Source organism: Podarcis filfolensis, assembly GCF_964270895.1.
Source record: "Podarcis filfolensis genome assembly, chromosome: 11".
Classification (NCBI taxonomy): Eukaryota; Metazoa; Chordata; class Lepidosauria; order Squamata; family Lacertidae; genus Podarcis; species Podarcis filfolensis.
The window spans coordinates 34,191,202-34,216,206 of record NC_139613.1 but is presented as its reverse complement, the minus strand read 5'-3'; the positions used below and the strand labels follow the sequence as shown (position 1 = coordinate 34,216,206).

The 25,005-nt window shown below is 39.9% G+C and overlaps 1 protein-coding gene across 5 annotated transcripts in view; it reads right to left on the bottom strand.

Moving 5' to 3' along the window:
* Positions 1–25,005, bottom strand: part of ADGRV1 (adhesion G protein-coupled receptor V1) — a 234,284-nt gene that overhangs the window by 144,529 nt on the left and 64,750 nt on the right. For all 5 annotated transcript variants that reach the window (XR_014539750.1, XM_083576419.1, XM_083576416.1 and 2 more), the window contains 21 exons: positions 21,382–21,512; positions 20,231–20,330; positions 19,482–19,661; positions 18,795–18,958; positions 17,806–17,899; positions 16,136–16,214; positions 15,261–15,399; positions 14,455–14,596; positions 13,793–14,055; positions 13,107–13,282; positions 11,616–11,740; positions 11,193–11,359; positions 10,354–10,500; positions 9,844–9,951; positions 8,707–8,959; positions 7,987–8,109; positions 6,978–7,200; positions 5,935–6,139; positions 4,298–4,444; positions 3,573–3,828; positions 1,073–1,275 (listed from right to left, as the gene is read on the bottom strand). Coding sequence is in view for 4 of the 5 variants with exons in the window: in XM_083576419.1 (XP_083432545.1) it covers positions 1,073–1,275; positions 3,573–3,828; positions 4,298–4,444; positions 5,935–6,139; positions 6,978–7,200; positions 7,987–8,109; positions 8,707–8,959; positions 9,844–9,951; positions 10,354–10,500; positions 11,193–11,359; positions 11,616–11,740; positions 13,107–13,282; positions 13,793–14,055; positions 14,455–14,596; positions 15,261–15,399; positions 16,136–16,214; positions 17,806–17,899; positions 18,795–18,958; positions 19,482–19,661; positions 20,231–20,330; positions 21,382–21,512 (3,425 nt within the window). In the remaining variant the exon portion in view is untranslated. The remainder of the gene's footprint in view (positions 1–1,072; positions 1,276–3,572; positions 3,829–4,297; positions 4,445–5,934; positions 6,140–6,977; positions 7,201–7,986; positions 8,110–8,706; positions 8,960–9,843; positions 9,952–10,353; positions 10,501–11,192; positions 11,360–11,615; positions 11,741–13,106; positions 13,283–13,792; positions 14,056–14,454; positions 14,597–15,260; positions 15,400–16,135; positions 16,215–17,805; positions 17,900–18,794; positions 18,959–19,481; positions 19,662–20,230; positions 20,331–21,381; positions 21,513–25,005) is intronic.

Sequence of the window (25,005 nt, the reverse complement as noted above, 5' to 3'; positions counted from 1 at the left end):
TGTGGCGGAAATCATCGACTCCAGGTGGAAGGGTAATCAGGTGGAGTATTTGGTCGCGTGGGAAGGGGAACCGGAGTCGGAAAACACCTGGGTGAAGGCAGAGGAGGTCCATGACGAGGTCTTGATCGAAACGTTCCACCAAAGGTTCCCCAGGAAACCTCAGACAGTAGCGAGGTTCCGGAGGGAGTACTTTGGCACCACCGACGATGAGGAGGAACTGGAGGGATTCAGGGAATCGGAGTTGGAAGGGGGTACAGACTCCGAGGAGGAGGAGTACTTGGAAACCGGGAACAGCAAAAGGTGGAGGGAAGTGTTCGAAACTTCGGAAGATGAGGGAGGTTCCTTCAGGGGTTTTGCTCCCTCGCCTCCCGCAGAGGAGGGGAGGGAAGGGGGTGAAGGGGGCCCTAGAGGGGAGGTGGATGTCAGGGAACTGTCATCTGAGACGAAGGAGGTGAAAGGGCTCATGGAGGGTGAGAGAGACCACTCAGCGGAGGAGGGGACCAGCAGGGGGAGAAGTGGAGTTACAAGGGAAAGTGAGTCGGAGGGAGGGCTCAGAGATACTTCAAGCGAGAACAGTGGAGAGGTTTCAGGACCTCCCGTAGGGACACCCACTCCTCGGCGGAAACTGTCACGCCGAGAGTCCAGAAGACGCGTTTCCGTTAAGGAGCTTTTATGCTGGAAGAAGTTCCGTAAACGCCCACTGTCCGATTCAACGAGCGATTGATGGAGCCATGCTTAAGGAGCTCCATCACAGACAGAGGTTTGGGAACTTAGCCAAACTCTGAGGGATCAGGATTTTACGCACAAGCAGCTCACCATCCCATCACATTATCACATGTGCTTCATGTACAAACGAAGTAGATCAAGAGAGCACAGAGGCGGCAGCTGTGGAGTAACAAGCAGCAAAAGTGAATTTACCTATTTGCTAGATGATCTGGGATGCTGCATCTTTTGTCAGTCATCAGAACTGTCATTTACTAGGCCTAGGAATTTGGGTAGAGTTTGGCTGCTTAGTCACATCAACCATGGAGAGATGCATGAGTGAAGGAAAAAGATACATTAAAATACTCACTGGCAAAATGACTACATTTACTGAAGCCATTGTCATGTTCGCTGGCATAATAATGGTCTTGTTTTCCAACCTATAATCCTCATTTCCAATGGCTTGATTGACAAGCGGGAGTGAAAAAATGGGCTGGGAGATCAACTGCACACTGATATCACCAGCAAATCCTTGTTCTCTAAGAACATGTAAAGTAACGATGGTGGGTTTCTCTGAAAAGATTGGAGAAAAAACTTGTAATAAAGTTTTAAAATATTTATTTATTTATTGTTACATTTATATTCTACCCTTTCTCCAAAGAGCTAAAGGCGGCATACACACAACACACCTGTGAAGTAGGTTATGATGAGAGACATTAGCTGGCCCAAAGTCACTCAGTGGGCTTCATGACAGAGTGGTGATTAAAACCCTGGTCCCCCAAGTCCTATTCCAGCACTCTAACCATTACTCCACATTGGATCTCTTATCCAACACATCTTTGATATAATTTCTGAAACAGAATAAATTTATTTTCTTCTAGTTCAGTGAGTTATAGATGCAGTGGAAGCATTTCTTGGAGGTGGGGGCAAATGATCAAAATCTGGGGCTAGTAGCACTTCACAATACTTCAAACCTATATTGGCCCCTGAAGATTTCAAAGAGAGGTAGGAAATTATTTAGCACAGGCACATCCACCAGGTAAGATCGTGATCTACCGGTAAATCACTGAACGTCTGTGGTAGATCACTGGTAGATCACTGGCTCCCCCCAAAGAAGCTCAACATTTTGCCCTGCTCCCCCCCAAAATGGGCTTTTCTTCTCCTCCCTAAAGCTCAACAACTTTGACCTGACACTGCCAGTCTTTAACAAAATCGCAGTCTCTTGGGAGTTGGCCATCCCTGGCAGAGTACAAGAGTATCTGCTCCATAATTTTAAGCAAAGACAGGGGAGACATTTTTTTGCTTTTACTTGTTTGCACTTTTTCATTAATCTCCATGTCTCTGCCGTGTCCTATCATTGAAGGGACGCAGGTGGCACTGTGGTCTAAACCACTGAGCCTGTTGGGCTTGCTGATCAGAAGGTCGGCGGTTCTTATCCCTGCGATGGGGTGAGCTCCTGTTGCTCTGTCCCAGCTCCTGCCAACCTAGCAGTTCGAAAGCACGTCAAAGTGCAAGTAGATAAATAGGTACCGCTTCGGCGGGAAGGTAAATGGCATTTCTGTGTCCTGCTCTGGTTTTGCCAGAGCGGCTTGGTCATGCTGGCCATATGACACGGAAAAACTGACAAACTTCAGCTCCCTTGGCCAGTAAAGCAAATTGAGCACCGCAACCCCAGAGTTGTTCGTGACTGGACTTAACTGTCAGGGGTCCTTTACCTTTACCTTTTTATTGGTACATTTGATTCAACTCAGTTTTATTCTGGTTGGTCCTTACAAGAACCAAGTAACTAAGAAGTGGTGCCAGAGTTTGATTCCACCATGCTCCAGCCCCTTTTCTGTTTGTGTCATATGCTTCAGATTGTAAGCCTAAGAGAGGGACTGCCTTATCCCAGGCTGTTCTGGAGTTTTCTTCAGCTGAAGAGTGGCATTAAAATGAATAAAACAATATATTTACTTAAAATAAAACAACAGTTGAAATAACAGAACACACTGTGATGCAACGAATCAGCAACAAATGTTGGGATCTGCCTTGCTTTGCTCCCTTTCATTATATCAGAACTTGAAAAGCATCCAGCAGGGCTAACTGAACAGCAACGACTCATTCAATAAATTATATTTAAAAAATTGCATCAACAGGGCCAATAAAATCTGCCCAATCTGGACATGACTGAAAGCAAATTTAGATGGCCAAAACATGCGAGTCCAAGCCCTGTGCTACAGCAAAGGGTGGAAATATTTTGCGAGGCAAGCCTTGTAAGGTGTTTTGTAGCTGGGCACAAGTACAAAATGCATGCATGGAGGATCCAGAGATAATACTGTACATTCTCTTGTTGAAATATATGGATCTCACTGCTATATCACTGCATCTCAAAGGTGTGTTTTTTAACTTATTAGGCAGAAAAAAGTACTAACGAGGAAGGACTATCTTAACTTTTCCCATCTGCCGGTGAACAGGAGCACCAGTAGATAGTGGGCTCCACCACTGTGGAAGCCTCTGCTGCACCAAGGTGAGCTGAAAGCTATGGCCAGCATTTCCCCCACAGATCAAAGTCCCCAAACTTTCTGAGGCAAGGAAGGGGCAGGCTGATGGCAACTTTGGGTCCTCAAGCTCTCCTCAGGGCTGATGTAGTGACAGCTGGCACAAGTAAATAGGTGGATGTACTTCTTTCTTCCCTGCCTCCAATCAAGTCTGCTCTGTAAAGCTGAACTGTTCTCATAAAGAGATCTGGAAATATTTTTAATTACCTGTCCATCACCAGCAGGTCCCAGGATGGGTTACAGCAATTTAATTTTTGATATTAAAACCGGTTAAAACAAATTACCATCACAGGAAAATGTGCTTTTCACAGGAGGATCACAGAATTGACTCACCTTCAGGTTCTGCTACTTTAACAAAGAGAGAGTCTGTATGCCATCCTACTGTGCCGTAAGGAATGTCATTAGGCAAAATGGAAAGTACAGCTTTTGCTTTGTTTGGATCGATGGTGGCTCCTCTTTTGGGATCCAGAACTCCCATAGTGCTGACATGAGTAAGAGTTATAATCACAGTCTCTGCAACTTCAGGAATGACATCTGCAAGGACTGTTAAGGTGATCGTGGACAAGGCTTGACCTTCCGAAAATGTAATCTAAAGATTTTGAGGAGGAAATATTCACCAGAATGTTTTAAAAGTAGCCTAGGATAAAACATTGATTCAGAAACAGTAGATTGAATTTAACTAAGATCTACTCAGAGTAGAGGCATTGAAATGAATAGGCTTAAATTAGGCATGTTGCAGATTGTACTTTTGCTCATGCAAGAAGTAGTTCATGATTTAGGCTGGTTTGTTCATATCCCATATGGACTCATGCCCCTCAGGAGGTCATAATGGCCGTATTTGCTCACAACGGAAACCAAACTGCATTTCAAATGACCAAGTCATTATCCATGACATCACAAGTCAATAGAAGAAAACTTTTTCTCCTGTTAATCTGTCAGCAAACATGATTTTTAGTGCTTACATATGCAACTTAGTAATTAATTAGATTGCTTGTATACTAGTAATTAGAGCTTTACACATTTTCTGCAGCTAATATTCAGCTTGACAAAATACGTACCACCCCTGAAGTTGGAAATATATCGTTAATGCTCCCATGGGCCTCCCACTGTATTGTAACACGTCCATAGGTACTTATTAAGCGTTCAACATTCAAGGTGATCAAAGTGTCCTTTTCCATTTCTTCTACTTGTTTAAATAAAGAATTCTAAAAAATGTACAAATGAAATAGAAAAGCATGTGAGCAACTTCAACAGGAATGCATAAAAAGGTTACAGCTAAGTAGCATGGGGGGACGGACGGACTTGATTCTTCATATTTAATTTCCAAATCAATATATAAGGAGTTTTACATATACATTAACTTCATGTTTTTAAATAGTCCAAGTTCTCATATGTTTCAGGAAAGGCGTGTTCTCCTTCATGGAGAGCACATGTTGCGGTGAGGGCCGCCAGGACACTCCAAAGTTGTGGGGCGGGCTAATTGACCATTGGCCACTAATGCAATTGGGCTTCCCTTGTTGTTGGGAAGAAGTTAATGTTGCCATTTGTTGATTGACAGCCAGAAATGCTTAAACTCCTTGCATGAGGCTAGGGCTTCCTCTTTTTGCCCGTGCATCAGATTGCCCATCCCCCCCTCCCTAGAACTAGGGTTGTTCGCTTTGACCTTGCTATGCCTGTCATGGGGTCATCTGCTTTTGGGGCAGGGGCCCGGTAGGAATTTTGTCCATCTGGCTGATTGGCTGGGGCCATTTGGTTTTTGCCTACTGCATAGCAAATTGTCACAACTTGTAAGGTTGCAGTTAGGCATTGGTTTATGGTTTGGTTGGTTGAGGGGCATGGATTGGCTGTGCCTGCCCCTCTAATGCTGATGCTGCAAGGGATTCCGTTAAAGGAATCGGGGGCTAACTATTGCTTGTCCACCCTGTCAAGGGGGCTCGGGCCACTGCAAGAGCTCCTGGCTGCATTTGGGGAGAGCTGAGGGCAGGTTCCCTGCTCCGTCGCTACCCCCAAGTGTATTCCCCTTTTCTGACTTTCGCAGGCATGCGGAATGTCAGTCTGTCCCCCACGGTGGGGGCAGATAGTCGCAACCAATGCCTAAGCAACCACTCACATGTTTGTATTTTAATAAAGTTGTGGCCAAAATTATGCCAAAAACCTTAAACAAAAAGATTTGGTGTGATGTGTGAGTTATTGGGGTGGCCCTGGGGACCTCGACACGCAACTAGCATAGAGCAGCAACTAGAATGGTGGACTTGGACTAGAGACCTGTGTCTGAGCCCCTCTTAGCAGTGAAGCTCAGTGGGTGATATTGGGCAAGCTATTCTCTCTCAGACCAACTAACCTCACAGGTTTGTTCTGTAGATAAAATTAAGGGAGATGGAATCCACATACATACCCTAAGCTAAGAGGTGCAAATGCAGTAAATTTAATTTCATGTATTATTATAATTTGTTCCATTGTAAGCTAAGCGAATTACATGATAAAAAGCTCCAAGTTACAGTGAATAACATGGTGGGCTATTTTGCAAGGGGGAACTATTTAGACATGATTTTATGTAGCCTTACATCTAACATACTTATTTTCATTCATATAAAGAAGGTGTGAATAATAATAATGCATCAGAATAATAGATCTAAGTATTCACACTGCTCTGATATTGGTCTACTGCAAATATATTCTAATATAACTCAATAACCTGGGCAAAAGCAACAACTCCATGGGCATCATCATTTGGTGGTATAATTATGGTAACATAACCATTAGGACCAATTTCTGCACCACCCTTTGGATTTTTCAGCCATACTCGAAAAAATTCTTCTTCCTCCGGGATTGTGTCATCAAATATATTGATTGCTATTACAGCTTCTTGATCTCCAGGTTCAAATATCAGTTCACCTGAACTAGCATAAAAACACATATAGAGAGCATAATTATAATTAAAGACTAGTTATCCAAGACAACTATAGCAAAAACAATGGGTTTGTCATGCAAAAATAATGTATCACAGACCATAATAATTAAAAGGTATAAATTTGACTCCTAAGTTTTCAGTTACCATTTGTTGTATTTTATGTAGCATTACAAGAAACATTACTCATACATACTTTAAGCAAACAATTTATATTGTATTTTCTTCCTCTTTTGAGCCAGCATGTAGTAGGGATGGTTATGAGTAGAACACACCTTAACTTTAAACTCCTTTGAACTCAAGAAGACGGAGGAGGTGTTTTTGACTGGAATGAGCAATACATCAGATTAATAAAGACTTTTACCTCCAGGGTGATGGCAACAGAGGTCTCTCAACAGCTCTCAGAACCCCTTATTAAATGGCAGTCCCCAGGATTTACTGGGGGGAACCATTTCTGTATAAAATGGTATTAGACTGTTTTAAATGTATAATGCAGATGAGGCTTCTATCCTGACTATTTTGGCTCCTACTACAGCACGTCTGTTTACTCCCTGCCTACTCTATCCTGGGTTTCTACATAGCTCCACAGATAGTATTCTCAGTGACTGATTTGTACATAGCTTTCTGACTATAGCATGTTCACTAGATATTCAAAGGGTCAGAACTGATGTGTAGATTATAGGATCATATAAGGGTCCCATAAAGTTAAAGCAAATGGAAGAGAAAGAAGATTGTGGAAATGAAATTTGTTTTAGACATTACAACTAAAACTAGAGAGGAAAAACTCACTCTGTCTGCTTGTAAGTCAATGGATAAAATCAGGAACCTACCTCGGTATAAAATCTGATTGGTTGGAGACTGCAGTCAGCTCATAAACATAGGAGTAGGATTCTGCAGACAAGACAATTAGACTTTTGTTGGAATTAAGAGACACTACACTGACAGTGGTGAAATGATTGGCAGAAGGGGCTTCCAGCAATGGAGAGAACTGGTTTTTTTCTGAGTTCCAAGAATATAGAGCTGATTTATCCTTGCTAGCAAAGAGCAAATGGCCTGCATCAAGAAATAGAAAAAGGAAAGAACTTTAGAGGGACAAATTTAATATGTTTATGTTGAAAGAAAAGAAGAGCTGGTTAGTTTGCTTTCAATGTTTGTTACATCTAAGCATTTGCTTTACATTTAATTCCTCTTTATATTTTTACTTCAAGTAAAGTTTTCAACTTATTTTTTAGAATATGAAAAATAAAGTTTAGAAAAGAATGGTTTTCAAGTATAATGAAATGCTTGCTCTGCCTGGATAAAATTGCTTTAACAATTAACATTACGTCTGTCTCATCAACTCTTTTTATTTTTCTGTCTAATATTGACATTTCATTTTGATTTCATAGGAAGATTGTTTCCTGCATTAAATTATTTACTTCTTCTAAACCTGGCATCAATATCCTTCAGTATATTAGTTTCATGTTCGTGTTCATGCAACTCCATGATACTACACCGAGCTAGTATGCCATACAGAGAAAATACGGTAATATCAGCAACAAAACAACAAAAACATGCCCATTAAGTATCCTTCTAGATTCAGACCTTCAAACACCTTTTGACACCAGAATAAATGTATCCCAATCATTTCCCTGCATATGTACACTGAGAAGCCATGGCCAACCGCAACATCTCTCGGCGTGCACGTGCACAAAAAGGAATATTTGTGCTATTTATACATGATGTTGCCATGTACATGCTTTTTCCAACAAGGAGATGATACAAAGTGTTGGGAAAGCACTTTGTAGAAGCCAGCTGTAAGAGGACCTTCTCCCCACACCAACCAAAAAACCCACATACCTACACCTGAGGGTGGGACAAAAGTATGGATTTCATTTACAGCTTTTATAAAAAGGGACTGAAAATGCCTGAATGAAGGTTGTCCTGTCTCCCACACAAAAACTTCACATGTATTGTTGGGCCCTGTGGAGAATAAGAAGAGGAAGAGCATAAGCTTGCATGCAAATATTTTAACCAGATTATCAGGTAATTATTTGCACAGTGACTAGCACCATAGTACCTGAAAGTATTTATTTATTTTATGTATCTCAGGAAAAGCAAAAGTATGATATAACTAGAACCACAGATGGGACCAACTTCTGGGATTTTATTTATTAATTTCTACCTAAGTGAAAGTATTTGATAAAGATTTTTTTAAAAATTAAGAATCAAATAAAATGTAGAAATCAAAATAATTGTAATTTACTAGCTTCTGATGTAATTCTTGAAAAAGTATCTGCTGCACATTTGATCATTGCTAGCCATCCTGAGTTCCTTTTGAAGGAAGAACAAGATAGAATAAATAATAATATTACTATTACCATTTTTTATTATTCAATATCATAAGTGTACCTAACATTGGCAAGGACAAGATTTTTATATAATAAAGAGGCCATAGAAACATTTTCTTGATAAGAGTCATAAAGAAGTAATTTCCGTTGCCATTTCATGTTTCTATTTCCATAGTAACAGCTGAATCTTAATGTATTTCTGTCAAACAGCTCTTATTTGTATGAATACCTTTTGCAAAAATTAGGTAGATGTCAGATCCAGAAATGAAGGCTTTGACTCTTGTTACACCATTGATTGGCAGTTCATGAAGCTTTCTAAATTTGTTATCTGACCACTGGTATAAAAGAGGAGCATGTGAGGTGTCTGATGGAGCCACAACTAGATATGTAGTGCCTCCCCTTGAGAAAAGATCCACGCTTAGAACTCCATTCACCGAGAGCTGATGATGGAATCTAAAGACGCCATTATCCCAGAGGAAAATCTGTGGAAAATGAGGGGAGAAGAAAACACCTCTTGTTACAGCTCAGACTATACACAAAGAAATCAGAAGTCATGTTAAAATGTCATTAAGCCCAACATTAAGTCATTAAGAGCCAGTGTGGTGTAGTGGTTAGAGTGTTGGACTAGGACCTGGGAGATCAGGGTTCATAATCTTCATTTAGCCATGAAGTACACTGGGTGAACTTGGTCCAGTTACTCACTCACTCTCAACTTAGCATTCCTCACAGAATCATTGTTGTGAGCATAAAAAGGACACGAGGTAAAGTATGTATGCCACATTGAGATATAAATGTAATAAACATATGAAATACTGGCATGGTGTTTATTTAGGATATGAAAAATCGGGATATGCCTCCTGTAAGTCACACCCTCAAAATGAGCTTGAGGTTGACTGATCAACTGAAGCATTCATGAAAGTATCAGAAACAAATGCAGTACTTACAAGCAGAAAGGTATGATAGGGTAAATGTAAGTCCAATACAACCCAAATTTCTAACTTATTATTTGTCTATACCATACCAGAACAAGTAGTTTAATCAGTAAGGAAAGAAGCAACTCTGACAACTCCAGAATAATATAGCTTATTCTAGCTATATTTATTCTAGCTATATTTATTGGTGTGCTTTAGAAATCTTGTTTATGAAAATATATAGTAAGCATCTGCAGTCAATTTACAAATTATTGAACAACAACAGAAATTACCCCAGTCTTCTTACTTCAATTACATCAAATTGAATTTGGTGCATTATTTCTACTCAGATGCTTAAACCATTCAGAATGCTGCAAAAGTTCTGAATACATTAATCTCAACAGTCTAAAGAACAAGCACACATCACACAGGAAGAATAAGGAAGATCTTTCAACCTGTAGAGAATTGGATTCAGGCATACAACTTGCAATAACCAAGTAGTGGTTTTGGTCCAAACTGAAAAACTTTATATCACTGCTATCCGGCACAAAGATGGTCTGGATCTGCAAGGGGGGGAAAGATTTATCAAATTTAGGGCATAGACACGCATGTAATTTATTTAATATTGTACTATAATGTAGTGAATGGAGAAGAACAGAAGGCAAGAAGGGGGCGTGCAGGGCCCCAATGAAATTTTAAAGACCCAGGTCTGCCACTGAAGAGGGGATGGGAAACAAATACAAAATAGGTAGCTGTCATTTCCTCCATTATGCCTAATTTCTGCTTGGAGCTTGATTTAAATTGGGGAAACAAGGGGGGAATGCCTCTTACTCCAGCCCAGTTTGGACCCCCTTCCAACTATATGACAACTATCACAGGAAAGCATGCTGAAAGTGAATGCACTCCACCAAATCTATGTAAGTATATTGGGTTTAAAAGACTTTTGGATGAACTAAAAATGTTACCTGTAGCATCTGGAATCCAGGGGTGAAGGAGTACACAGTGTTGTTAGAAGGTCTATCTTGTTTCATTCCACCATGAGTAATTATTAGGTAGGAAGCACCATTGATTTGAAATGCCATGCATTGATGAGGATTCGCAATACTAAAATCCTAAGGGGAAAAAATCATGGAGTCAATGACTTCAGCACTTTTAGTACCATGCACGAACAATTGTTTTAAAACAAAAACATTTATTTAATGTTATATTAAGGTGAGATGAAGGCAGGTTCCAAAGGAGATCCTCTGTACATAAGAAGAGAATGTTGGATCAGGTCAAAGGTCCATCTAGATCATCATTCTGTTCTCACAGCTGTCAACCAGCATGAAGTAATGGTTGGTGAGGCAGGGCAGAGTTGCTCACCTGCTTTTCCAACACTGAGCATTACTGCCAGTTGCTGAGATGGAGGGGTACAAGGTGCAGAGAGGTAAGCACAGTGCCGGTGCACTGGCGGAGCCAATCCAACATTCCTGCCACTGTGCTCGTACCACACTGAGGTCTCCGTGCCTTGTGCCTTAGCTTCTAAGGAACCAGTGGTGGTGCTTGATGTTGAGAAAGTAGGTGAGCAGCTCTGCCCTGCCTGCCCTGCCCCACCAACTGGCAACTCTTCAAGCCCGTAGAGATCTAGGTTCGAGAAGCCTGTGGCCCACCAGATGTCGTTGGACACTGGCTCCCTGTTACTGTTGTTGCAATATTTTGTATGTCCTGAAACAGTGCTAATACTAATCTGGATTATTCCCGAGTGCTGTTCTTTCCATTTTATTTTCACATGGGAACACTTTGTTTTCTAACAGTGTGTATATACCTCAACAGGAACGAAAACTCCCCGCCACTGGAATATTGAAGAATTTACAGCTGGGTGCGTCCGCAACAATATGCCATAGAGAGAGTCCCCTGCTGCAATGAAGCACCAGCTGGATATTGGTTCTTCTGCAAAACTTTGTAAAATGGACAACACGCTTAATCCACCTTCTGCAACAAGAAGAAAATATGCACCAGTTACTGTGTGGATTGGCAGGGGAAAAAAGAAAGAGCAACCCATATTATAGAAGCGAGGGCCTCATTTCAAATGCAAAAGAAGAAAAAGTGTGCAGCAGAGAAAACAGTGATAGATTTACAGCCGGTGACATTGGTCAAGTCAGCTCCTGGGTACAACTTAGTTCTCCTTGTTTTATTAGGCCAATTTGTAATATTTGATTTTAAAAAACCTACTCATGAATTGACTTACTTATCCCAAATGCAGTATCAGACTGTGTTTCCCATTCCACACTCACTGATGTGTTCATCCCATTGCTCCGGGATATTTTCAAGTAGACTGTAGTGTTGCCTTCTTCAATTATGAGAGAATTTGTCCTAAAAGTTATGGAGACCATTACTAAAGTAAATAAATTAATGTCCTTCATAAGACTAGGGTATGGAGAGCCTTCACAAAACTGAGGCCTGTTCCATCCTCCAAATTCAATCCTCCAAACCATGGGATTGGTACATTAAGTGTGAAAAGATCCACTAGGTCCAGCAGTTATGGAGTCTGACTGGAATATAATACAGTGGAAACTCGGTTTTCGAGCGTCTCAGAAGCTGAATGTTTCGGAACCCAAACACTGAAAACCTGGAAGTAATTGCTTCCATTTTCGAATGCACCTTGGAAGTTGAATGGCTTCCACTGTGTGTTTTTCCATTTTCTCATTGCGCCTCGGTTGTTGAACGCGTTTCGGAAGTCGAACAGTCTTCCGGAACAGATTACGTTCGACAATCCAGGTTCCACTGTACTTACAATAGGGATGACAAAATTCATTTGCACTAACATGAAAGAAAATCACTATAAGGTTTTATATTATTTATTTCACCCCAAATAAGATAATTAACACATATGTTTACATATGTAGTAGATATACCCTGCTGTGCAAACTATCCTGGGTGGGGTGGGAATTGCGACTCAGATTTGAAGATCCCATGAACAGCTCTGCTTATGTAATGTTTGTGATGGAGAAGGAGGGGACCATTTTTTCTGATTCCTCATTCCCTTGTCACCCCCTATGCCACAAGGAAAGCTGTAGGAGGGGGTACAGGCTGGGAATCAGCAAAAAAAAAAACCCTTTCCCCTTTCCTCCTGTGGGAGCTTCCTCTGGATTTCATTATTTTCCTCAACTGGAAGGAGCACATCTGTTCATGCAAGGGATATTCTGGATCCCACCCTGTAAATGCAATTAATAAAATATAAAACTATGAAGTGTCATAACTCCCATCATCTTACTTCGGGCCTTCTAAGGTATTTTTATGAAAATAGAATTGTTCTTTAGTAAACAGATTCATGGACATCTACAAAAAAAAGTTAGGTGCAAGACACTAGTAGAATCCAAAGACATCTACTATTAAAGAATGGATTATTAAGGTATGGCAGCTAGCACGATTGTCTAAAGTGAGTGAAATTTAGGGATTAGGAGGCAATAAACAGAACACATTTGTTTTTGTTAAGAGCTGACAACAGTTAATTGAGTCATGAAAATGAAAAATATGTAATGATATCAGTGCTTATAGTTGTGTATTTAATGATATATCTTAGATATGTTTGACTTATGGGTTTATAAGCATCTACATTTATCAGTATTTTAACATAAATTTTTAAAAATGAATAATTCAACCAACATAAAATGCAGGACAATATCCTATCCACAAACAAACAAAAAGTGGCATTTACTGGTTGGCATTGCTGGTATACCTATTTGAAACTGGGAAGATACTGAAAAGTCCCAATGGGGCTTGATTCTGCAAGACTGTGATAAAAGTTTCTACTCTTGTGCCCAGTCTGGCTCCACCTGTTGGACTGAACAGGGTAACAACAAAATGTTCATCCATTTCTGGTTCAGTATCTAGTATGGCAGTTATATGCAAAGTCTATAAGAGAAAACAAATGTATAAAGCGAAATTATTGCATAGACAATGACAATGAATTTTTGAAACAGAAAGTAGATAGATGCCAACTTCACTATATTATATTGGAACGGTTCTACACATTACACATAATAAAATGGCAGAATTCTGGACTGTAACATTTCAGATACTGAATCATATTTTCATATAAAAATAGAAAAACCTGTTTTTGAATGTTCCACCATGCAAATTCTCATGTATAGTATATTTTTGTACATACTTTTTGCTAATCTAAGCATTTTACTCTGTACTTTCCCCTAATATACAGTTTAATGTAACACATCTTTGAGTTGGAAAATTGCATCATAAAATTTGGAGGTGTGTGAATTTTGAAGGAAAGCAAAGTTTTGTTTTGTATATTGGTTCAGAAAACACAGTAAGTATAGGTTCTCATTAAAATAGGAATTTCTTCCTCATCCCTATATGAAACCAAGTAACATTTCTTCCACTTTGTAATAACTACCTGCATATTACCTTGAATCTGACTCCCTCTTCTAGAACAACATAGCCTTGTGATGGAGTCAAATCAATAGATGCTTCAGAAGAATTTATCTCTCTCACAAGATACTGGACAGTCACAGTTCCAAAGATTCCCTGAGGAGGTTCCCTGATAATGGTGAGTACTGCAACACTTTCCATTAAATATAGTGCTGATGGTTCCCTTAGAAAGAAATGTTCACTGTTGTTGAAGGACAAAACTCCATGGCCATCATCATTGGCAAGGATGGTAACAGTGGCTTTGAACAGAAAATGAATGCAATTATTAAAATTCATCTAGGATAATCTTACCCATATTATATATACAGGAGCAAAAATGCAAATGTGTTGCTGATGAACCCCAAAATAATGCTGGATCTTAGAATCAACTATTAAGTATGTGTTTTCCTTTGTGCAACATGTAACATGTGATGTTACTATTTCTTCAACTAATTGCAAAACAATACCACAGATTGTTTGCTGCTAATTTTCTTGTCCCACAAATATTAAACAGTGTTGGTAGCTGGCTAATTCTCTTGTTGGAATTTAACAGTCTTGAGGAAAAACACATAATTATCCACTGGGGCTAACTATGGGTTGTACAATGTAATTCTGTAATCACAACATACAGAACTAGTTTTAAGATTAGTTAATGTTACCTGTTGTGTTTTCGCCTAACTCTAACCCAAGGGATGGGTTTGTCAAAATAAGCTGGAATCTCTCATCCCCTTCAGGAATCTCATCATCAAAAATCATAACATCAACATATTTATACCTTTCTCCATCAGCAAACGAAAGTGTCTAGCAGCAAAACACAATGACACGGTATTTTAGAACATTTCAAAATTCAATACTTCATAAAAATTCAACAAATAAAGATAGGAAGAAAGATGCAAATCTTAGGTGACTTTTCCAAACCAGTGATGGTAAGTATTAAAGACATTATAAATCCTTTTCAGATGACAAATGAGTATTCAAGGCACATGTGGAGCTCAGGAATGTGATCCTATCTGCCTCTCATCCTCACTTCCAAGTACTTATCTGAAGGTCAGAATTGAACCTACATGTCTATATATAATATATACACTTACAAGCTCTCTCCATGCAGCTGTGAAACCTGCCTTTCTCATGGTTCCTGATCATATGGTGCATTGAGCATACATGAATAGATCTGTTCTGACCTTTGGGTGAATGCCCAGAGGTTGCAAGTGGGCTCAATCCCTCTCCTCTATATGTGCTCACCTATGAAAAAGGTTCCATATGTGATTTATTATTATTAACCTGTCAAGATGTTTATGCTTCCTTTCCCTTCTAGAAAGCAATCTCAGTTCTCCTTTCTTCTCCTTCCAGCCCTAGAATTTAAAAATTCTAACTAGGCATGTTGTCTGATTATATTTCACTGCTGAAACAAATTAGCTGGCTGGTACTATGGTAAAAAGTATTTTTTATTAAGGTTAGTTCTTACCTGTGAGGAAAAATTAAAATCCATCCCTTGATGTGCTTCCAGATTCTGAGCATACAAGAACAAGGACACTTTACCATAAGATCCTCGGTCCCGGAATGCCACTAATGTCAAACTTCGATTTACTTCACTTATTTCAAAACTGTTGGGGGGAAAGAAGTACAGCCCTTCCCAATTATATGTATTGACAACAAGTTTCTTATTTCATTGGCAATATTCAGATACTTTATTAGGGATGCCATACGTCTGGGTTTCCCCGGACACATCTGGGAATAGGCAGCTGAGCAACTCTGTCAGGATTTTCACTTTTGGGACTATGGCAGCCCTAACTTTATAAACAACTGATATGCTGGTAAAATGGGGATCAGCTGAGGAGTTGCAAAAATACTTTAATTATGGGCACTAATATACTTGGGGAAGGGCAATAGCTCAGGGGTACAGTGTTCACTTTGCAAGCAGAATGTCCCAGGTCCAATTCCTAGATAGATACACTCACACACACACACATTCCAGGTAGCATGCATAGCTCCTACACCCAAACACGTCAGAAAATTTAGTGCCTGAGTGCGGATTTCAACCAAGATCTCCCAGGTATCACACAGTGGCTCCCACATATAGCTATAGGAACTCCAAAGGGCCTAACCTGCTATTTGAACTTAGGAGACTATAAGCGTTTGAGGATTTGGGGTAAGCAAATTCTGAGGGAAAACTCTTAGATAAATCAGGATACTCTGAAGTATCCGATCCATTGGATCATAGCTTTTTTCTGGAATTCATCTGGACTTTGACTGCTCAAAACTATCAACTGTGTAACACCTGAGGAAACAGTTCAGTGCTCAAACAACTGAAAACAAACATAAGCTGAAGATGAGACTTACTTTGTGTTTTGCCAGCCAACTACTCCTCTTGCTCCATCATTTGCATCAATAATAACCTGTGCTGCTAAACCATCTACATCTAAAGATAAAATAGGTTTTAGTAGCGCATAATATTTTAAGCATTGTTCAGATTTCTGGATGATGCACAAATGTTTCGAGAACAGTGGATATTTATTACTATATTTGTTTATTTATGAATTACCAAAGTCAATAAACAACATCTATCCACAAAGTATGGGGGTTGATTAGTTCTGAATACAGATGCATTGTCTTTACTGAATGAAGGCAATAGAACAGAGACATCTAATTATACCACAAGTCTAAATATTTTCTACGCTACCTCTAGAATGCACATCTCAAGCGAACTACAATATATTTTTCTATTTACCTTTAAGTTTGTAATGAATTAACCCAGTCAAGTCTATAGACATGCAAATAAAGGAGGTCAAACATAAAATATTAGTGGTATAGTGGAAACAGCCAGAAGCATCAGGAGTACTGAAAGTATAGACTCAGTCCATGCCCAAGACAGTAACTTGCTGAAAGGGACTAAGGATGCAATGCAAGACAGAGGGATTGAGGATTTAGAGCAGCATTTCTCAAACTTGGGTCCCCAGCTGTTGTTGGACTACAACTTCCATCATCCCTAGCTAGCAGACTAATGGTCAGGGATGATGGGAGTTGTAGTCCAACAACAGCTGGGGACCCAAGTTTGAGAAACACTGATTTAGAGGAAGCCCAACTGCACCAATGGAACAGCAGATATGCCACCGCATATCAGCTACATCTTTGAAAACCCCACCCTACTTATATGCCAACAGAACACTCCTAGGGTAGAGCAATAACTGTCAGCAAAAGTAGTGGGTGCAATGGCCAAAATTAGCAAATTTACATAATATTCTATACTCCTCCAGATCACACCACCTGTGTCAACAGCAGAACTTTCCACCAGTCCCAGATCTGGTGGAGAAAACTCAATGACAGCCACTCCCTATCATGTCAGAGCAGATGGTATCATGCAACCCAACACCCAACCACAAAGGGAGAACACAACTCAAATGGCAGTGTGTGTGGCACAGGTCTGTAGTTCTCAGGCCTTGTGGCATATACACTTAAGATCTCCGAATAAGGCGCCTTGGTGAGAGGAAATTATGGAGAATGGGCAGTTTGCATTTTTCACAAAACAGTTTGGCCTCACTATCACAACATAGATGGGAATTTGAGTATATTGCTAACACTTTCCCAGAACAGGCTGGTCAGGTGGGAGGGGGAAGGGTAAAGTGTCAGGGAGGTTGGTGCAGTGGACACATGCTCCGGGGCTCCTGCTGGTGCATTTGCACTATACTGACAGCCCAGCCTTTGCCGCATGCCATCTCAGTAAGCAACAGTGACCTGCCTGCCAAGAACCTAACATAGGTATTCCACCCCAACCGATGAGCCACTTTTGCACTTCTTTACCAAGAACCCTACCAAGCCATACCTGTATTTAAATGCAAATACAGTTTGAACACTATGCATTTAATGTAAGGTGCTGTCTGATGCACACCAAAAAGTATTTTGAAAGCTTTCATATTTATAAAAGTTAGTGCAAGAAAATATATCCAAGTCACACACTGCGTATATTACTTGATATATACTGTGGCACTAATGCAAAGATGTGAAATGTATACCAAGTCTGGGAGGGAAAGATGTCAAAGGATGCATGATGAGTTCCACAGATGTAAGATTAACCAGAAAGAATTCTTGTAACTCTGGTACATCATCCTGAAAAACAGAAATACAATAAATGCTCATGCTATTGTATTTTAACATGCATTTCAAGAATAATCAAAGAAGGCCCTCTTTAACATCCTAAAACAGGGGTAGGGAACCTTCAGGGGGTCAAATGCAAGTGGTAGGTGGGGCCAGAGCCAAGACTGAGAGGAGCAAGGTATGAGACATTCATTCCTTATGCTCCCACCCCTGCCTTAGAACACTTATTACACAAGGTCGTTTGAGTCTTCTCTCCCAAAAGATAATTAATTACCTGCCCTCAGGTGGGTCTTCACATAACATATGTAAAATAATATATGATGTAATTTAAAATGATTTACAGTCATACCTTGGGTTACAGATGCTTCAGGTTGCATGTTTTCGGGTTGCGCACTGTGCTGAATCCGGAAGTACCAGATCAGGTTACTTTGGGTTTCGGCACTCGCACATGTGCAGAAGTGCCAAATTGTGACCCACGCATGCGCAGACGCAGCGCTGCGGTTGCGAATGCTGTGGGATGTGAACGTGTCTCCTGCACGGATCATGTTCACAACCCGAGTGTCCACTGTAACAGTGACAAGAGCTGGCTCTGTCAATGAAGATTTACTGCATAGTGTAGCCAAGAGGTTGAAAATGAAAAATGTGTAGTGATCCATTATCACATCACACTGGTTGTGACGGCAGCCAAATAAACCAGCTGATCTCACTTGTATGCATCTCATATCTCTGTTTGTAACTGTTCCCCATGACTTATCAACCATGGGTGGGTGGTTGCATCTACAATTAACTCCATACAGCAATAAAATATACATAGCATAAATATGACTCTGTTATATTCAAAGTATTATGGCCTAAATCCTGCATCCATCAGAATCATTTTTTGTTGTTGAATGGAATTACTATTTACCTCTAGAATAGTAACATTTATGGTAGCCAATGTTTCACCTTCTCCTAAAAGCAGTGACCCCGATACAGGTATGTAATCAACTCCTGGTTCAGCCAAAATCACGTCGGTTTGATTCCTTATGCCAAGAAATCCTGGAACTGTTGCATAGGTGAGATTGATAACACCTAGTGAGCATGCAAGAAAAGACTTCAGCAATAATTCCAATCAAGGGATTTGAAACATGAAGAGACATAAATAACTCTCGTCAGTTCCATATATTCTTGTGGAAGTGAGAGGTATGTAAAATGACTTACATATGCGACAAATTTATGAAAAAACAGTAATTTACACTCAACAACTAGAATCTGCTCCTGTTCAGTATTTCAGACATGTTTTCTTTCCAGATATTCCAATTCCACCTCCACCCTGATACAATATTCTATCGCATTTCGGTGGTGGTGGTGCCCTTAGAGATAATCTGCTAACTGTGGATGGGGCTAAAGCAGGCAGCAATATAGCCAGAGCAAAAATAGTCAGTCACCAACTCACACAATCTCTTTCCCCTACCCGCTCTTCCCATGGGCCGGAGGTTCCCCATCTGAGCTAGTAGAAAGGTGTGTGTGTATGTGTGGGTACACACACACACACATGCAAGCATTATTAAATACATAAAATTAATTTAGAATCCAACCCACTCCACATACCAACCTAGAGATCCAAATTCTCTGTTAATGAAAAGCTGAATGGTTTTATTTCCCTCTTGTACCAAAACAACTCTAGATGAAGGAGCAAAACTCAGAACTCCATGTGGTTCATCACTCGCCTCTACTGTCAAAACTGCTTCATAACCTTGGCTATCCAAGATAGCAGCTCCAGAAGAAGCAACCCCTGAAAAACAAAATCAATAGACTATGTTAATCAGAACTGTCACCCACAGTATTTTGTTGTTGTTGTTTAAATAGCCCAAAGATCAGTTTAGTTGTTTCTTGAAGATGCTGCAAACTCTATAATTTAACTCAAGCACTATCTCTTAAAGTCAAAGTTCTTATAAGTGTTCCCTTTAGGGCTGGCAGGGAAGGTCAAAGCAGGCTATTCTACCTGGGAGGCAGAGTTTGCAGCCTCCTAGTGGTCCTAAGGCCAGAGGCCAATGTCCTTCCCTACTGCTCTGCAGTTTCCGGGCAACTGGCATCAATGTTCACAAAGACATATCCCTCACCTGATCACTGTAGTATGATGTGATCACTTGCCTTTGTGACATCACAGATCAAGTACTACAGACAAAACATCACTAGCACCTCACATCACTTCAGACACAATGCTTTTCATCTGAATCACTTAATACATTCTGCTGAATCTGTTAATACATGTAAACCACAAAATGCTGAGTGCTCAAGTAATAAGCATGCATGTACAGATGATCGCTTATTTGCTCTTTCTCCATTGTGACCTGATGTTACCTTGAGTTCTAACGTTGTACAGAATCACTTGATATTCTTCTTTTTCTTCAGGAATATGGTCATCCAACAAGTGAACATAAAATGTTGCATTCAGTGATCCCTGTTATTTAAGGGAGAAACCAGTGAACCACTATGCAATAGACAACTGAGTACTATAAACAGTTAAGACATCTTCAGTTCCTTTACAGAAGACCACAGCCCCGTATCTCCTGTAGCTGTTTCACCACAAGCCAGAACTGATACCTCAGCATCTTGCACAGAACAAGTGGGAACTTTTTTTTACTTTCAAGGGCCACAAACCCTTGGGGATAATCTGTCAGGCACACGTACTGAGGCTGGAAGCAGCTAGAGCTAACAGTAGGGTGGACCAACTCCATTTTCTCTTTCTCCCTTTCTGCCAGCAGACTTCCTGCTTGGAGAGGGAGAGATCACTGTTACAAGGGCTCTAAATCAGGGGTCAGCAACCTTTTTCAGCCATGGGCCAGTCCACCGTCCCTCAGACCATGTGGTGGGCCAGACTATATTTTTTTTGGGGGGGGGAATGAATGAATTCCTATGCCCCACAAATAACCCAGAGATGCATTTTAAACAAAAGCACACATTCTACTCATGTAAAAACACCAGGCAGGTCCCCACAAATAACCCAGAGATGCATTTTAAATAAAAGGACACATTCTACTCATGTAAAAACAGGCTGATTCCCAGACCGTCCGCGGGCCAGATTTAGAAGGCGATTTGGCCGCATTCGGCCCATGGGCTTTAGGTTGCCTACCCCTGCTCTAAACTGACTGCTTACAGGAGGCTTTCTCCCTGCCCCTCCTTCTTCTCTCTCTGGGCTCCCATCCACATGCAACCATAGGCTCTCCAACCCTAGTGAACGGCATTCAATGGAAATAGAACTTGACTCTGGACAAAGGCAGAAATTCCTTTCTTACAACTTATTCTCAGGACAAGGCCAATGTGGCAATAGAAGTTCCATGATATTCTGCTGGAAGAAACAGGTTGGCATCCAAACCACTCAATCTCTACCCTGATAAAGAGCTTTGCACTGGATTTCTAAGACAGTAAAGTAGGCAATTCGATAAGGAAAGAAATCTGCTGTGCTTAATTGCAGCTATTCATACTTCTTTATGTATTCATTTTGTAGTTACCTCCAAAAAAAAGAGCATGCCGGAAACATTTTCAAAATTATGTTCCAAGTGGGGCCCAACAATTTTCCAATCAACAGTGACATTCCCTGCTCCAGGGGCAGTCCTTAGGACATGAAATGACAGCAACTCTCCTAGGAATTAAAGAAAGCAGAACACAATAGTAACCACAAGGAAAGAGATGCAAATTTTGTGTATAACCCACCCGTAACTTCTCCTGTACAGTCCCCATTGCAGCAAACAGAAGTTTTTCAAGTATACCAATGTGCTCTTAAACAGCTCCAAGTCATTATAATGGCAAATGTGCATGAGAAGTTTTTGGTGAGTTGTTTCCACTGCCGAGATTGCTCCTAAAAGACCCTGAAGCATGCAAACTGTAAATGAAATAATCACAGTAGCATCCTTTTAAAAACAAACTATCAGGTATACATAGAAAGCCTTGCTTTAGACACCCTATTAATGAATTAGTTTAGTGAAAAAAGACCCAGATTTGTTGGAATGCTGAATCATGAAAATCTGTCTTCAGAAAGCAGCAGGGAAATATATAAAATCCATGCAAAGAATTTAAGTATAAACACAACTGAAAGCAAATTACCAACAGAACATGCAAAAAAAAAAAAAAACAGCAAGAGGGAGAAAAATAAACTCCTGTCAACTAAAAGAAAAAATAAATGCTGTATGTACTAGCTGTCTCATGTGATTACTTAAAGTAGTTTTTACAAGAAAGTTACATATAATGTAACATTGCACTGTAGTGGAATGTTACACAATGCATGCAGAAAAATGCTTGTAATTACCTGTAGATTCCATTTATTTCAGTTAAAACTTACATGATAACATCAGTGTTACAATTTTCTTTGATTTCAGAGGGAAGAGTTCACAAAAAGTTAATCGTTACCTGTGTTTGACATATCATGTGCATAGATATTGCTCATTCATACTTTAGTATGTGAATATAAGTATAGATGTAATGCATACACATCTAATGTACATGTAATACATATAAGACTTGAAGTATATGCCAGGAACATAAGTTTTCTGCACAGCCATGACAGTGCTTTTGATGGAGTACAGTTTTGCTAATAGGACAACATGGGTTAATGTTGCGTAAAATTTTTTTTCCCCTCTTCTGATATTGTAAAGAATTACCATCTATGTTGAAATAATCAAACAAGCATAACCGATGTGAATAAATAAACCAAGAACTATATACACTGCAGCGTGCCCAAAAAGTTAATATGCAAAATTTACATTTTAATTTAAAAAATAAATAATGGTTTTGACTTGCAGAAAACCTATGGCCCTGTCACAATTATGCTGCCTATGTATTACTACTGCATTTTTTCAGGTGAGCGAAGTTTCAGTTTGCCAGTACATACAGTATTGCATGGGTCAAAGGAAGGAAAATGTAAATATAGTAGAGAACATTTATTTTACACATTAGATACATAGAGCATCCTATTGTGCAAGTGTAATTGTTATGAACTATTTTTATATTATTGAATATGTGTTTTTTCCTGAAACTATTAAATTCTGTTTTCGTTGCAAATACAGGTGGAGGGGACAGTATTTGTCTTTTAAAATTTAACTCACAATTATAACCAGGTTGTATATATATGGCTATTCCTTACCCACACTGTGAAAACACATGGGGTACTAGGATAGAGCAAACTGAGAATCCAAACTTAGTTGTTCTTTTTTTAAAGTAAGCTTCCAAGACAGCAGTTCTCACCCTCACAGAAGATGTGACTGAGTGGGTATAGGAAGGAATGGAAAAGCCTCTCTGGTGATGGAAAGCATGCCTAGCACAAAGGCTCCGAGTATGCTCACAGAAAGCCCAGGAGGCATAGATCTACTGCAGGCAGGGTTCATGAGGGCAGTAGGTGTGAAACTGGGGGCTGCAAAAGCATTCAGTGGTCTAAGCACTGCCAGTTCCAATGTCTCCTTGTATCCCCATGGTTTGGGGCCCCAAATGACACCAGAGGAAGCATAGGTAGCCTTCTTCATGTTAGTGGAAGGGAAAACAAAAACCGCACTCTCCTCAGTCCTACTTTGGCCAGAGTAGGCCAAGAGCATTCTGGTGGTGGCAGTGTCCCTGCCACGGAAATACACTTAAGATTGTTCTACTGAAGACAGGCTAATCTCTGGCAAAGCTTTCAGATTTCAAAACTGAAGGGCGGGAGGGAAGGCTGAACTGGATCTTCACAATAGTTGGGGAATTAGTTTCACTGTCCTTCTCAATTTCCATAATCTACGTAGACCACAATTTAATTTTTTTGTTTTAATTAAAAGTTATTACTGTACTACAGTAATTACTTCCAAACACACATCTCATGTATAACTGCATAACTGGAGGTGATAAAACAACATGTGCTGTAGGGCACTGCAATGAAAGGGACAATTTTCAGATTAGATGGTTGTTATTTGCAATATTGCCAGAATATAATATTAAGTATTCAGTCACTGTTTTAATTTTGAATGATCAAAGATGGATTGTATGTATTTATCACCAAAATAATAATATAACTATTAAAAAAACCCCATTCAAACTATCAATTCACATCACAAAGCAACAACTTGTTTAATGTTATCCAGAATTATAAAAGTGTTTCGGAACCTGCACTAGGAATTCTAGGAACTATTTGTAGAGATACAAAAATTAAGGTTATATCAGCAATAAGCCCACATACAATTTGCATAAATGCAATGCATGTCTTATTCTAACTGTTTGAATTTTTCTTTTCTGCCCAGAGTAGCAGTTTTGGAGGAGAAACAAAATATACCCCTCCCCGCGCCTCCACCCCATCCCAATAATATTTTGTACTGTACTGAAATACATTTTATCCTATTTGAGAATTTTGCACCAATATCAAAAAGCAAATTAATAAAAGTGTAAAAAAAGTCCACAATAGCAAAATGCGCAAATAAGACTTAATATAGTTCAACACACCATTATACAGCACTATTTTATATCATTCGTAATAAAACACATTATGATACAGAGTGTAGCTGGCAAATTGTCTAAAAGAAGACTACATCAGATGGTGGTTGAGATTAGATTTCATGTTTACATTTGGCCCTTCCGACATTACAAATATGAACAACATTGGGCACTGTCCAGTCACAGGTGTTTTTACAGACTGAAATTAAAACATGTAATGTCAGGAACAGTCCTCAATGTGTCTGATGGTGTTTGCATGACAATGAGCATGTCCATGGGTTTTCATATACATGAGATATAATAAAAATCAAAGCCTCCACAGGCTACTTCCAGTCCCTTAATGATGGCAGTATTGGACCATGGTAACGAGCAGTATCCAATTAATGCATCCTGCCCATGCAAAGATTTCCACATGTGCAATGCGGCTTTCCACTGTTTAACCTCCCCCTGGTACACATACCCTAAACCACCCCCAAATCAGCTTTAGAGGGTTGATGAAACCCCTAGAACAGATTTGTGTAGGTGCAAGGGGAGGAGAGAATCACAGAATTGCAGAGTTGGAAGGTAGCCAAGGGTTACTGAGTGCAACCCCCTTGTAATGCAGGAATCTCAACTTGATCATACATGGCATAACAGAATAGAATGGGAGATAGGGAAGTTCCCACTGAATAAGTAAATCTTGGGGC